Source organism: Cyclospora cayetanensis, unplaced genomic scaffold (assembly GCF_002999335.1).
Source record: "Cyclospora cayetanensis isolate NF1_C8 unplaced genomic scaffold, CcayRef3 CcayRef3_contig_133, whole genome shotgun sequence".
NCBI classification, from domain to species: domain Eukaryota; phylum Apicomplexa; class Conoidasida; order Eucoccidiorida; family Eimeriidae; genus Cyclospora; species Cyclospora cayetanensis.
Genome location: NW_020312074.1, coordinates 43950 through 59850, shown reverse-complemented (window position 1 = coordinate 59850; position 15901 = coordinate 43950). Strand labels below are relative to the sequence as shown.

Here is a 15901-nt window from a genome sequence, read left to right as displayed (position 1 = left end):
ACCTGTGGAGAGCAAGCAGAAGACGTGAACCCCAGATGCGGCAGAACCGCTGTGCATAAACACGTACTACTACAAATACACACCCCAACTCCCACAGCAGGCGAAGCAGGGACCCCCTTTCTGAGAGGTAGGTAGGCTAGACCGGTTCGTGTTGCAAGGAAAAATGGGGAAGGGCGATTTCAAGCACGACGTAGTAACCCTTCACACCGACATATACTAAGCTGCGTAGTAGCAGTCCGCTTCGCCTCACAATTCCACATACACACGCACCTGCTCTCGAACCAACAACTACCCAACAGCCCCCCACCCCAACACGTCACTCCGAAGAGACGTCGCCAGAGGCACGTCTGAGAGCCAGAGACACGAGGGCAGCAGCCTACGCACGATTCTAGGCCTTAAACGCACACGCACCTCTTCCAAGATCCGCAAGAGCTCCTTGCTCCTAAAAGTTTGGCTACGCGCGAAAGGCCTTATGGAAGACGTGGCACTGCCACCTCGTACAGCCCATAGAAGCCGCTTGACAGGATTCTCAAAGAAAACGGTCATAGGCCTCCAGTTCGGCAACTCGCTGCCTCTAAAGATCAGTCTTACATCTTTCACCTGCGCAGGCATCCCGTGGCACAAGCGCTCCTACGGCTTATGTGTAGATACAGACTTGCAGGCCTGTATCCACTAGCGCGAACCTCCTCGCCATATATATGCATTGACAAAGACAGGCACACACAGACAGACAGACACACACACAGACACACACACAGACACACACACACACACACAGACACACACACACACACACACAGACAGACAGACACACACACACACACAGACAGACAGACACACACACACACACAGACACGCATCTGGAGAACACTGCGCTGCAGGGCAGCCACACAGTGCACGCCACCAGCCTTAAGCGATTCCCAGTAAAACGAGCGAACTTGCGGTCTGGAAGAGTTAGAGGAGCGGGGAAGACAGGCAGTCGGAGACATGCATGCACACAGGTTCTCCTACAGATACAAGAGGCCAATATATATATATATATATATATATATATATATATATATATATATATATGCTACACATGCACGGCCGACTGACTGACGAACCTGCATGGATGCAGGGAGTCTCAGCTTCTTAATGAGCAATCGCTTGACCATCTGCACATCGTAGAAGGGGTAAATGTCTAATTCGCAAGACCTCGAGCCATGGAGTTCCTCGAAGCAAACTCGGAAGTGCAAGTCTTCCCCGTCAGCCCCCCTTAGGGCGTTGTGTGTGGAGAAGTAGTAGAGAGGATGCGATGGCAACATGATAACTCCAGCGGTGCCCCCCCCTCCTACCGCTGGAGCGGCGGGGGGCCCTTCATGTGTTGGCATTGCAGCGCTCGAATTCGCTGAATTAAGGGACGATGTGCGCGTGGTTGCCGCGATCAAAGGGCGTGAGAAAGGGGGGTGCCACGCTGCTCTCTTCAGGATTGCCGCGGTCCAGTCCACACACATGCATCAGGAGGTCCACCAAGGAACGCTGCAGTGCGTCTAATGGTCGGTGAAAGCGATGCCTTTGGAGCTGATGCTGAAGCAACGGCGTGGTCGCCGCTAGTGGACTGACGTTGTTGTTTTTGCCCTTCCTTTCGAAAGGCTTTGTTGGTCCTGGGCGTCTTCGAACAAAGCGAAAGGCTTTTCAATGTGAATCGTCAGTAGGGTGAAAGCAGCGTGGCTGTCACACGACATGCAGAGCTGTTTTATGCTGCAGTAAGGCCCGGCTACTGTGCTGCTCCCAACTCCTGCTGCTGCGCCGTCGTGGTGGCACTGAGCAAGCCGAACAAATCAGGGACGAATGCCTGCTGGAATGCTCATCCCCAGCTTGCCAGTCGTCTAAACAGGGCAGGCAGTTGGTGTGCTGCCTCGTATATCACCTCTCTGCGCCTACGCTGCAAGAAAGTTCCTCACGCAGGATGCCCCTTCGCGTGCCCTGTGGCTTCACTGCGCATTGGAGCCGCTTAGTCACAGAGGGCTTGCGGAGCTGATCTGCCCACCAGGATCCTCTGCTGACATAGCCAGAAACGCACAGCCTCGCATGCACGTGCGTGTAGCCAGAAGGGGCTGCCAGGGAGCAAGCGGAAGACCTCGCCGCCACGAGGAAGCGTTGCAGCAGCGGCCGTCTGACTCGAGAGGCAGGCAGTGGCGCCGCCAGTTTCCTCTCCGTAGAGCTGCTTTAAGTCAATGAAATCGCTGCAAAAACGGAGGACTCAGGACCACCACAAATAGCCTGCAGGGGGACGGCATGCAGGCGTTCTTCGAGCACGTGAGGCTCCCCCGCCGAGAAATTCTTAACGGCAGTGCCTGCGCGGGGGCTGGTGTGGATACAGAGGTGTGTCTGCACTGCTGTTCCTGGCTCGTCGATGGTGTCGCTTGTGCTGCTATTGCGTAGCAAGCGATAACACCTCCTTGGCGGAGTCCGTGGTAAGCAACGCCCCACGAGTGGCGCGGGCTACACGAAGAGCCGAGCAGACACACGAGCGGCAAATTAGAGACAACTAGTTGTTTGGATGCAGAAATTTGCCTTCCTTCGTGTGCAGGGGGCCCCGTTCTTGCCCTTTTTACCTGTTCGGGCTGCTGCCGCTGAAGCAGCAAGCCGCCTCCACGGCTGCTGCCTTGAGGTAAAGTCCTGGCTGCTGCTGAAGCCCCTCCTCAATGACTCGAACACCGATTCTTGATGTAATAAAATTGTTTTCTGAAGAGACTGGATGCACTTGTCACTGCCACATTGCACTCTGGATGTTGCCCTTAGCCACTTGCTCTTTGGAGCGGAGCACATGGCATCCCGCCCACAGCAGACACAGGATATGACAATGCATGTATCAAGTCCTGACACTCTGCTCTGGACCCTGAAGATATTGGTGCCGGATGCCAACGGAGAACGCCGATCAGTGGCTAGACAAAGCTCTCAGATAATAGCACGACCACGGGGAGGATGATGTGACAGTATACGAGACTAGACTTGCGGCACAGCACTATCAATTACCTAGCCTGTGTGACACAAGTGAACACTACCGCATGGATCACAGCCATCCCATGCATAACGCGTTGGTTTTTGGAGGCCTGCCCCTCCAGGGTACGTGCAGTGCTCCAGTGTAGGCACAAACACGTATGCACTATCCCTCCAAGACTTTTGCGTAATTTAGGAAGCACGAATAACGAACCATCGAGGCAGTGCTCATGCGCCACGTCTGGCGGCAGCGCGACCCCCTAGCAGGCTTTCGTACAGTACCGAGTATGAGAACGTGCCGGAGGTAATCTGCAACCAAACACAAAGAAACGGCCTTCTGAGCTCCTGCAGATGTCCCATGCGATGCAGCCAAAAGGCCTTTGATGGTCCAATTATTCCCCTGTGCAGGCGCCATGGCATGCGAAGAGACGACGGTTTGCTATTCTTGGGCACCGCCGTTCCCCTTTGCCCAGTAAGCAATAGTAGGACACCCCAATACATACTCCCGTTGGCTTAAATGTCAACGCCCCGAAAAAATCCCATATACTACGACTGTGCCCAATGCACAGTCCCAAGCACTGGAAAATAACGTGAACCATCGCAGCGCCTAAATCTTTCCAACGGATAGACCGTTCTATATCTAGTCCCAAGGATCCTGGAGGCTTAGGAGTAGCCTGAGCTGTGTTTACTACCGTAACTAGATTCCATATGAAGGTATGGATTTAAACACGAAGGTGAATATTCTGATCGGGAACACCACTTGTCTAAAGGAAAGGAACATCCTGATACGTTCGGTGACCAATTTCCGTGTTCATGCTTGCCTGAGCAGTTAGCTGTTCGTGGCTGCTAGATATGCGCACTGCCAATGGCCTTACTAATGCAATAGAGAACGCATTGAAGCTGGAAAGTATGTAATATAGGCCACTGCGAATACAATTGTCGCAGCGACCAAAGGCGTAAATACACCCGCCAGGAGGCGCCCCACGTATACCCAACAAAGTGCACTTGGCCATTTCTCGGTTGGGTCTGTGCGGCATTTCGTATGCTGCACAGTAAACCAGCTTTAAAGGAAATTAAAGCCGGAATCCACATGAGGCAAAACACGATATGCATCGGTGTGAGGAGTACCGAAAACACCCCAGAGTGCAGTTGCCTGCACTACGCTGGTTGATCGGCTTCAGACCATCACCATACTTGAATTCAACAAAAATGGAGAAAATCGTAAGGCAGCAGCAGCCTTTTTTTAAATATTCGCACAGAGCCAGGACGTAAGCGATATCGCAACGACCCGAAGAAGCGTTTCATACCAACTGTACATGGCGGGACCCCACATTTCAGGACCTGGCATGAAGCAGCCCCCCTTAGAATCATAAAACGAATCAATGGCCAAACGAAAAGACCTGTGTCAACACACAGTGAAATCACCAGCCAGGTCACGGGCTTGGTGCACACTAGTAGCTGCAAATCCCACCAAAGTGCAATCTATAGAGGAAACCATCCCTTGCAGGAGTGGAACAGCAAGGAGACCACAGAACCAACAGCAGGATCAGTGCTCATGAACTGAAGCGCGAAAGCATGCCAGGATCCGTGTTGCCGACACTGAATGTAAACGCATCATAAAAACGTTCGACGACATGCCCGTAGCTAGTATGCTCAAACCCACACAGGTCGCCAAGGTGTCCCGGGCTATGCGGAGACGGAAAAACTGCACCTTTTGAGTGCACACCTCAATTGCATCCCACTCCCCTAGATAGAGGAGCTCAAGGAAAGTCACATACAAAACGCGACTTTGTTGTTACACCACGCAACTTCTAACAAAGCCGTTACTGCGCTGAGAAGTACCGAGAGATGCAGAGTATGATGCTTGTGAAAAAAACATGGTTCATTAGCGACCAGTTAAACCACCTGTCCCGATCGAAGCCTCAAGAAAAATCTGCTTTTCTTCAGGCTGTGTGGCACAAGATTACGAATCTGGCAAAGTGGGGAAAACTTCGTCTCTACCATCAGTGTCCACCGTTGACTTGGGTGGGTACTTCGAGAGAGCGTCCTCCATAGAAGGCGCGGACTTGTTCTGATTTTCATCGCTAGAGGAAAGTCCACCTCCCTTGTCAGAAGGCACACCTTGCATGGTGAGTGACTGAGGCACCTCCTGAAGCCTGCCTGCCTCGTCACTACCGCTGTCTTCGAATATTTGTGCATCGGGGTGTAAAGCATCTTCCCCAGATTGGTCTTGACGTTCAACCGATTCTGGGGGACCAGGAATAATTCGAGTACAAATGCGATCCATGGATGCATGCCATGATAGCTAATATGCTTTGGAGACAGGGGCTTTGGGCCCCTTTACAAACAACTTGGCCCATGCTGCTCCACGCTTGAGCAGCAATGGCTTGGGAAGTCTCAGCCTGGTGTAACGTCCTGAACGCAGTATAATGCATCGCCTCAAGGACCACTCTATGCGCCAATTATATTGTAGACCGATACTACAGCGACCCAGTGGTTCCACTAAAAGACAAGGCGAAAGGCAGAATACTGAAGCCTACCAGCTAACATGAAGGAGAGACAATCCGTTGCAAGGATAATGGGATTGAAGAACTTCGGCCGGGTCTTCTCGTTTATCACTCTTTTGCGCAGAGGCGTGTGGAACTGCCACTCAATGTCCCTTAGCCGCTGCAGCCCAGCGAGTAAATTATCCCAAGTGCCGTGGCGGAAAACAATTTCCACGATCTCCTTGGCCACCTTGCCCCCAAATTCCGAAACAGGAACATGCTGCGAAAACTGCATTGCCCTCTTGATGGCGAGTTCGGACTGATCGGGCTTTGACATAACCTTATTGAATAGTTCTTTGGCTTTCACGATGTAAGCTGAAAAGCCAGCACGTACAGAAACTGAGTAAGCACACTTTCTCTAAGGAAACGAGCTGCGCAGGGCCTTGCTATTTTTTTTTACTACCCATTTATCTCACCGGCTTCAATTGCTTCAATTGCGCGGGCAACAAACTCGTCCGTTGCTGTCTTTGCTGCATTTGAGGCTGCCATATCTTCGGAAAGCTTAGTTTCAAAACAATCATATTTGTACAAGTGCTTCTCTCGTATCTGAAGAGGGACGTATGTTACAATGTTTTTCATAGCGTCTTGGAGACAATCAATCTTTGCCGTCTCGGCAAGCTTGTGGAAATCGGAGATAAATACAATCATCCCAACTCTTTCCAGAAAAGTAATACTATCATCCTTGAGCAAGGCGTCACTGGCACTTGCCACCATCGTTTGCGGAGCGATCAAAGACGACTGACGCATGGCGAAGAAGAAGTCTACTAGATCCATAAAGCGGCTCCATGCGCTGATTTCGGCCAACGCATCTGCCTTAATCTTTTGAGATGTGAGCGCTTCAAGCTTCTCGAGATCGACGAACGCATACCAGTCGTCGAGAGATTGGGGATCTGGAGCAGGTAAGCGGAAACTCCGGTCAGACTCACACTAAGCAAAGTTAAAATGCAGCAAGCATGCTTATTTAATACTGCAAGCCAGTCTCGAGCAGCGCAGGAACTCAGAAACGGTGGGCTGATGAAGAGACACACATGAAATGCTTGTGTTGGCGATCTTGATGGGCTTTGACTCTTCTAGAGACTCCGCTCCAAACGCGATGCGGGCAAGCTTTCTAAAGACATAGGCAGGTGTGCCACCATGTTCTGGCTCGGCACTTGTGAATTCGTACACATGGGTGAAGCTAAAGCTGATGACGCCCGTAGGCAAGTCTACGGATAGAAGTTGTGCAGCTCCGACGTCCCCGAGTTGGTGGCCCATGAAGAAAATCAATAGGCCGCGTAGGAAGGGATTTATGCTATTGGCGACTTGGAGGCGGAAATCGCTTGGCAGCCCAGAATTGACAAGGTCATGAAGGTGCGATTCTACTGATTTTCCGTCTACGAATGCCGCTTTCACAAGCTCCATTGGGGCTATTTCTTCCGGTATTGGCCCTCTTTTTTCAAGTTTAATCAAGATGAAGCACAAAATGACCCAGTCGTCCACAGTCTTAGAACATAGTGACTCATCTGCTAATATATGTGGTGGCTTCAGTAGGTTTCTACAATGTGTGGATAATGTTTCTTCGTTGCTCTGCACACACAGCATGAATCTTTGATACCGTCGCTGAATTCGACAGGAACGTCGTGCTTCTAATGAATACAATAAGCTCAATTAACGACTCAGAGCGAAGCGTAACTCTTTCAATTGCGTGAGCATCATCTGGCTTTCTTTAGTATACAACGTACCGACCCTGACGAAGAGAAGAAGCTAACCAAATTGTCCACGCCCTGCCTGACGGAATACTGTGCTTTCGTATTCAAAGCTGTGGTCTGCGGTTCCGCGTGAACAGTTGCTTTAAATTCACCTAGCGCTGCAAGCACGCGACAAGCAGGAATACAAGTAGGTTCACAACTCTGCCTAGCGATAAACACACTTGCTCGTACGTGATCATACATCTGTTTTTGTGAAGATCCACTAAAGTAAAACTGTTTGAGAGAGTGAAACAGGGAGTCCTTACATAGTCTCAGCTTTTGCAGCTCCTCAGGCGTGGCACTGGGTAGATACTCAAGTACTTGCGCAACATCGAGTGCACTGTTCAAGAATCGGAGTACCTCGACATTCGCCAGCGACAAATGTAGCGCTTTGTTGAGTTGTCCCTCATTACCACTCTTTAGAGCCAGTAGTCCAATGGCAATCTCCAAGCCTCCTTTCCCGTCATTCATGTAACGTAAGGACCACCCTGTAGCTGTCTCTACAGTCTCTGGTGGCAGTTCATCAACCCTGGCCTTGAGTTTATCATACTCCTCTGCAAAAGCGTGAAAACGCAGCATGTAGCCAAGACATAAAGCAACACGTGTAGGTCACATTTTGGGAAGACTTTAGTATGCAGTGCTTCCACATACCTTTTGCTTCGACGGTTTGGACAGGAATTGACCTGAGCTCGCTTATAACATTCTGCATTGAACGAGCGTCGGAAAGTATCAGCGCCAGTTCTTCAAATGCAAGCTGTAGTTGCCCGTATTCTGTTAAATCACTTGCGCTAATAAAATTCCCACGCAAAACAGCTGGATTCGGAAAGACAAGTCCCTCTGCTCCTGCTACTGCCGCAAAAAAAGAGCTGGCATGCAGCACATGTGGACGGCTGCATCAAAAACAACATAACATACTAACAGAACAGTGGGCTGTCGCCGCTATGACAAAAACGATTGTCCGCATGGAGACTAGAATTGCTGCTCTATCAGATAATGCTTGGAGCATAAGACGAGGTATAAACTGCTCAGGAGTCGTTCGGAAGCAAATAAGAACTTGCTCGCTGTGCCCACATTGATTTAAACCATGTAAATTGCTTCGCGCCGAGGAATCTTCTGAGCTTGCCATAACAACTGCTGAAGAAATCCTCCAGTGATTTGCGCAAGCTGGGAGGCAGTTTCTTGATGTTCTCAGCATAGCTCCGCAGAGCTGTCAAAGTGTCCCGCTTGTCATGGAGATACTTCCTAGCCCCACCGAGTGCCATATGAAGATTCGAATTTGTGGAGCCTAACACACCTCCTATCTGCTCATGCGTTTCTTCATCTCTTAGCTGCCCCTCTAGCTTTTCATAAGAATATTGAGCAGCTGTCTCAGCATACAAGTCAGCTTCTGCAGAAAAAGTGCGAATATTTAGGAAATCCATCCAGCGTGTTTTCCCACGCAGTCCATTGAGAATATTGAAGAATTCCGCAAGGTAGTTGCGGACATTCACCTGTAGATGTACACCAATTATGCACCATGGAAAACAGAATAGCCCCCCGAGCTTCGTGTATTTGTCGCTACCCCTTATACCTGCTAAGTGCAGCACGTGCTGTAGAAGCCAAGACCGCTTACAACTTCAGCGTCCTCTATCTTCAGGCTGCCAATTTTGAGGAACCGAAGCGCTGCACATTTGATGACAAACTCTTCCTGAGGCAGCCCCTCCTGCTTCTCCAACCACGCGCAGTGGGGTGCTTCCTCAAGCAGCCGACCAAGTTGATTAGCCCGCTGTAGATGCAGAACATCTCTTAAAAACATATTCATGACTAGTGTCTTTCCAGTGCGATGCTTTTGTACTCTCTGGTAGGCCATCACTGCGACCGTCATCATGAAGACTGACACCATGTCTCTCGAGTCAAGACTGTGCATGCGGAGAATAAGTCTGTTCACAGCTCCCAAAAAGATACTCTTTAAATTGTCAAACGACAAGGCAAAGCTGTAGAGGCGGCCCTCCAGCACCACGCTTGCAGATTTCCGGCTTTTCGACGCAACACTCAGAGCTTGGAAGGAATCGAAGAACATCTTTGGCATAATGTTTTGCAAGAAAACCGAAGGGCTATGGCTTGAGAAGGAGGGTGTCCTGGAATGGAGAATGTAGAGAAGATTTGCCATCTGCTCACCACAACCCCAAAGCACTGACATACCTAGCAATAACGCCATATCTCCTGGAGGAACCTTTTGCCTTTTACCGTGCCAGTTACGGTGAACTTAGCTCATCATAACAACTACATGAATTGCGCCTCTGCGCTCGAGAGAGGCTCACCATTTCAGCTGCTGCTCTTCCGCTTTGATCGACGAATTTCGCAACTATTACATCGCGCACTGCCGACGGTTCATTGATAATCGATCTAAGCTCTTCTCGCCGATCACGGTACATAACCTGCCCGGGGATCTCATATGTTGGAATCCCTTCGGCTGGCACTGCAAGCCCCTCTATAGAGGTTTCTAATTCTTTAGCATCCATTGTTACAAACTTCAAGGTTCCCTTATTGGCTTCTGTAACGCTGAACCAACAATTCGTATCTAGTGGCGACGGTCGGGAGCTTCTCTGTGGAGTTGTCTTCTGACCTGCGAGAGCTGATAGAGGAGCACAAAAGCACGAGTACGACTTATTATACTTATATGTACGACTTGGAATGAATGCTGCGAGAATGGATAAACTTCGCTGCTCTCGTAACTCTGCCAGAGGATCCCATGGAAGTATCTTGCTTACCCTTTACATCGTCTTCATTATCAGCTGTCACGCAAAAGTACAACACATGACGCAGGTTGTTCTCAAATATTCTCGCTTCAAAAAAGCTGGAAGTCAGTTTTTAGATATAATGGCATGGTGGGTTGCTCTCTAGTGCACAGGGGTAAAGGCCTTACGAATAAAATTAACGCTCCGTCCGTTGGTGTCATGCAGCACCAGGCGCGTGAAATTGTCGGCAAACTCGAAGCGTGAGAATGTCAGCTGAGTAGCACAATTACCACAATGAAGTCTCTTGGCTTCTGTATAAGTGCGCTCGCGTATATGTAGTCTTCTAAAGGCCCCAAAGGGTGAGCCTCATTCAGCTGGTCAAAATCGTTCGCTTCATAGTACGTGGCCTACTCGACTTTGGACGGCTTCACGAAGATGCAGAATAAAGTTTTCCATTGCAGCTGCAAAGCAATACAGGACAATGCTGTGCATGTAAAACCTTCAGGAACAAAGTCATCTCGCCTCAGCAAGAATACTGATATAAAAGTTTCTTAAACAAAGGTCTTTGCGTGCACTTGGTCTGTACGCAATGTTACCTCTGTCACTGGCCCCCTCAGCCACAGCGCGGTTTTGCTCGGAAAGTCCTGTACCGCTCCAACTCGTGAATACATTGCCAAGCTTAGAGTCGTTGTGGAATGCTATATCATCAGCAGAGGTCGTCATAGGTGCGTGCAAAGCAAACAGTGCTTCTTTCACGAAGGCAGCTGGATCAACCTCAGATGTTACTACCTTTCCACACAGGTTTATATCTGGAATTCCTAGTTGTGGGTTGCACAATGCGATAAAGTCTTGTATTGTCTTCACTGAGCTGTGGCCTTCCAAGCGAGCGATCATGAGACGAGCTGTCAGGAACTCTCGGAAGAGAGAATTAACAGACTTGTGCAGGTTGTTGGCTCCTGCGGTAAGGAGCTTAAAGGCAGCCCTATCACGAGCGGCAGTGGATGTTTTGCTATCCTCTTCGAAGATTAAAAAAATTGATAGTCCGCCAGCTGAAGAAAAGCGAACAGTTCACTTGAGCGTATGCATAGCAGGCAAATGCTTATAAGCATGTAAAAACTCGAGCGAGCAGTAGGCTATTCCTAGGCGTCTCTGGTTTAATAGCGCCACTAATTTCTGCGTCAGGCAGGGAACTTCTTACCACTCTCAAAGAAGCCATGTGCCAAATCTCTAGCCGAGCGGGTGAACCACGGCTCTCTAAATAGTGTCCGTGGGAGCGAGCTGCTTTGTATTTCGGAACTGACTTCCCTGTATACTTGAAATTTAGCCAAGGCCGTATGAATGCGTTCTCGCATAGTGTCTAAGGACATTTTATCGCTCAACACGTTGGCTACATCCGCATTTAGCAGGCCATACGCCATCTCGTAGAAAATGGACATCATTTCCCCAATATAGCGCTGGAAGAACTTGTAATCATACTTGAGAACTTTGATTGTTTGGATCACAAACCGTTCCACGTGGCTTAGGCGGTTTCGCGAGAATGAAGAAACAAACTTCTTGTATTTTTGACACTGTACAAAAAAGTGGAAAGAGTTATAGCACGAAGCACTCAGGCATACCCACGTGTCGAGCTGTACGGTATTTAGTCTATGACTTTCACCGCAGTTCTTTAGATTGTGTGAGCTTACGGCTACATTCACTCGCTTTGACACGTCTATATCGCGCACGTCTGATTCTGGGGCCTGCAGTAAAATACGACGAAACACTGTGCAACCAGGCAATGAAAAGGATCTGAACTAGGAATAAATGTGCGCGTACTGCTTCTTTCTACTTCGTCCCTCGAGCTTGTCATGGAGCTTGGACTAACTATGGCTTCGAAGGCCTTCAGTAGATCTTCGTCGACCAGTGGCTCCGCGAACTGGCCAGACGCCTCGGGCTCTTCCAAGCTTTCGGCGCTTATTGTCTGTGTGTCTGTCATCGACGCCGTCTCCGCAAATTTTTGAGATTCTGCATTCTGCCACAACATATAGTGCACAAAAAAATATGACTATCATTAAATAGGATGTGCGATTGATGTTTCCAGCGTCTAACTACAGCTCATCGAAATTTAGTCTTCCGTGAAGCTAGACGTAGAAGACTGCACTTACCTTATTGCTACAGTAATCCACGAACGATTCTGCACGACGCAGATAAGTCTGGATGACGTTGATGAAAGCACGGCCAAAGTCGAAAGCTCCTATCCAGAGACCATCTGCGTAGTTCCATGACGCATTTCCAGCACTCAGGGCGTGCGAAACTCGCTTGCCTCTTTTTGTGATATCTTCGATGTTGATTGCATAAAGCTGGAATAGGAGAGTAATCATTGCGGGAGCGGTATTTCGAAGCAGATCTTGCATGATTGGCCATGCGACTGGGTCGCCACGTAGAGCTGAATGAATGCAAAAAGCCACCTCGATGGCGCAAGTTAATACTGTTCCTGACAGCCTTGATGTAGCAGTAACTGTGGCGTTTTGGTAATGAGTATTTTAATTCTCCATTCCGTCTATTCCTAAAGCTTCGAATGGTAGATGGCTTACCAAACCGCCGAAATAATATGTGCAGTCCACGTAGACCCAAACGTGTAACGTTCGCTATGGTCCCGAACAGCTTTTTTGTGGCCGCGAGTACACCAGTTTTACAGATGACACTAATCATAAGCGCAAAGATGCCTTTGAAGCTTGAATAAACTGGGTAGTAGACGAGCATGAAAGAACGGGCGAGGCTTTTTAGCACGGATCCGAAAATACCACCTGGAAGAATGCTCGTGTACGGAGCAATGCTATTGAAGCGGTATCCAAATGAGAAGCAGGCATTTTTGACCTCTCTTTGTGGAATGCCAAAAACACCTTCAAAGGATTCGTTGAGCGCGCCTTTTACAACATTAGAAAGCGTTGCCAAAGGATTCTTCCACAGAGAGCTTGTCCATGTAAAAATTGGCTTGCCTGCAAAGAAATATTATAGTTAGTGTGTTCCCGAATGTGGATTCACAAAAGGAAGGTATGGTCGATGTAGAAGCTACAGCGGGGATGGTAGCGATCTACTATGATGCTTGGTATATAACGACTTGCTTCTGTTTCCCAGAATTAGGTCCAAGGCGTGACCACCAGCGTTTACCGCACGAAGTTCCTGCAGTAGATCCTGTTTTTGTTGGTTGTATTCCCCACGATTCTTCAGGGACCGCCCCATGCTGTAAACGTGCCCTAATGCAATTGTCGCCATAGCTTCCTCTGCAGCCATCGCCTTGTCTGAAAATATCGAGGAGCACGTCCACACACGTGCGAGCTCTAACAACGCCTTTCATGCCGGCAGTTATTTCAGAAAAAGCGCATATTTACGCCACGAACCTTTTCGTAGCAGGTTCCACCTCGTAGCAGACTTTTCAAGGTGGTCAACAATCTTTATTCTTTGGCTGTAGCGGAGAGCAAAGTATTTAAGGAAGGGATTTTTTGAGAAGAGCTGCTTTAAGAAAAGCACGGAATGCGTAAATTTGCTCGCTGCACGCAAGATAGACAACAGGAGAAACACAGCACTGCTCATTTGGTGTTTCAAATTCTACGCGGCGAAACCGCGAGGGCTAGGCATTAGCATATCCTCTCTAAAAGCTCGTCTTGGCTAGACTAAGTTAGCGGGCATGTATACGATTGCAGCAAGCGACCAGAAATAAAGTTCATTGGAGCCGAAAACTTCTTGGTGTTTCCTCACATCTCTTGAATGCGTGTTGAAGGTTTTGAGTATAGGCCATGATTTGATCGTGTTCCAAAATCCCCACTAGCCTTTCTCGCTGGTGTTTTGTCTCCATGAAAGCATGTTCTTTATTACCACTATTATTTTCATGCTCGTACGACCCACTACCATTCGCAGTGAAGTTGGAAATCGGGATATCTGCGTATCACCCAATGGTATGTATCTACGACACTGGATCGCAATGGGAGTTGACCATGTATATAGTTGAGTAGTACAGAGAAGCACATTTGTGCAAGCATTGAGTTTAGACGTGGATGTACAACTGGAGCAAGAAATTTTCCTGGATTGCAGCGGGCTACAAAAGGAATCATACATGGCTCAGAGGAGCGCTGCTAGTGTGTATGCTTCATCTCACCTGGACCAATGGTTTGCTCGTCCGCTCTCAAAAGATGAGGCCTAATCATGGGCATGCTCTTCAATGCCCCTGTTGATGCATAGACTTCACTGCGGACTAATAAAAGCCCCATGATGGCGATGCACAGTGGCACTCCACGTAGGAGGCTTCTAATCGGAGCCTTATTTCGCATTGTCTTGCTGCGAGGCTGCCACTCCACTTTCCAAAATATGATAATGCAATATTGGAGTCCGGTGGGCGCACACACGGGAACAGCTTAGGCGGCAGAGATCAAACTCGTGTCAGCAGTATTTTGGAACTGCAATGTAGCAAAAATCATTTAATCATGTCAATAGAAGCTGTGTTTGTTTCAGAGCCGCAGCTTCGATGCTGGTGAAGGACTTTTGGCGCTCCGTGACCATCAGAGCGTTGGTCCGAACACCTGAAAACACCGACCCCTTTCAATAGAAAGAGCGAAATGTCATGCATGACAATAAAAGATACATTCTCCGCGGGATTCATGCAGCACAATCACGCGTCGCTTGCAAAGCTCTGCGCTGCCGACTGCTTGTCGAAAACAAGGCCTAACCAGGTGACCCAGGAACCAGCATACAGCAACGGCCCCCACGACAGTTTTTCCCCAAAGTATTTTCTCGCTGTACTATATCAAAAACATTTCAATTGTCACGTGGAATTAGCTCTGTATTGGGGCCCCGTTTAGCCCGCAGCTTTGTAGGCTACGCTAGACACTCATTGGTACTGGGCTTTCTGTCGATCGGAAGGAATAAAGCATGCGGACGCGAAAAGAAAATGATTTGCAGGCAATACTATCATGTTATTTTAAAGGCTCTCAAGTAGAGCGTGACTATGAATAATTTCTGATGCGCCTTATTTTTTAGCAGCAGGCGAAGAGCCATTCACAGCCACACCAAATCACCCATGACATGCATTAACACAGGAAGCAAAGAAGACTCACATGTGGGAAACTTTGGCGATCACACCACTCTGAACACTTTAAGTCACTTTGTGCATGTTAATTAGACCTAGAATTAGGGAACCGACTAATCTGTGTGATGGAGAAAGACCGGCTGTGGGAGGCTCAGGTCAACAACATAAATATGATGCAGTACGTGCTGCTGCATCCTTTGTCCCACCGCAGCGGACTTACTATCGCTAAAGCAGCACACAACAATGTAAATTTTGTTAAAACCCACGATGATTCCTTGTTAGATTGGCTGTGTACAAGGTCAGCCCTCCAGCGCTTGTGCAGCGAACCGCATATCCTGTTCTTTCCCGTTGGACACTTCAAAGAACTGCAGCGAAGTACTCCTAATCCAAGAAATCTGGCTTGAGCGCCTCCAATCTCTTTTCACCGAAACCAGCCACAAAGCTTGCACATCTGTAACAACCAGCCGCGCCTAGCTCGCACTGAGCGAGACCCATAGTTTTGTGCGGTATCAGGAAAATCGCTGAGCAATGACGCACTGTTCAGTCTAATGGGGCGATCTGATGCACGCTAGAAGCCGCACGAGGCAGCACTTAGCTTTACACTTCTATTTGGCTGGTATTGTTGTTGAGTGTCGTTATAAACATCCCCGTCCTCCCCTGGCCCATTTGCCTTCGAGTTCCCGATCTTAGGAAAAAGGGACAGCCAGAGTGAGCAGAGCTGTACTCCCCGTGCACCCCGAGCATACAGAGCTAGCTAAACTAAGCAGCTAGCGCACACGCATACAGCATTGCATCATATTGTGGCTATACAAAGGCAATCTACAGTTGATCTTTCTAAAAAGTCGAACCAGCTAGTCAATTTTG

General features: G+C 48.8%; 1 protein-coding gene across 1 annotated transcript; it reads right to left on the bottom strand.

The window, feature by feature from the left end:
* Positions 1-288: 288 nt before the first annotated feature.
* LOC34622828 lies at positions 289-14222 on the bottom strand. The gene is made up of 23 exons (XM_026336549.1): positions 14111-14222; positions 13714-13893; positions 13356-13505; positions 13080-13256; positions 12549-12953; positions 12120-12400; positions 11791-11986; positions 11177-11701; positions 10572-10991; positions 10387-10436; positions 10164-10248; positions 10009-10032; positions 9559-9872; positions 8871-9407; positions 8330-8748; positions 7910-8148; positions 7525-7812; positions 7263-7377; positions 6560-7116; positions 5948-6421; positions 5526-5846; positions 5334-5400; positions 289-388 (listed from the first exon to the last, which is right to left on the bottom strand). The coding sequence occupies exons 1-23, from the start codon at positions 14220-14222 to the stop codon at positions 289-291; spliced, it is 6036 nt and encodes a 2011-aa protein (XP_026192334.1).
* Positions 14223-15901: the final 1679 nt, after the last annotated feature.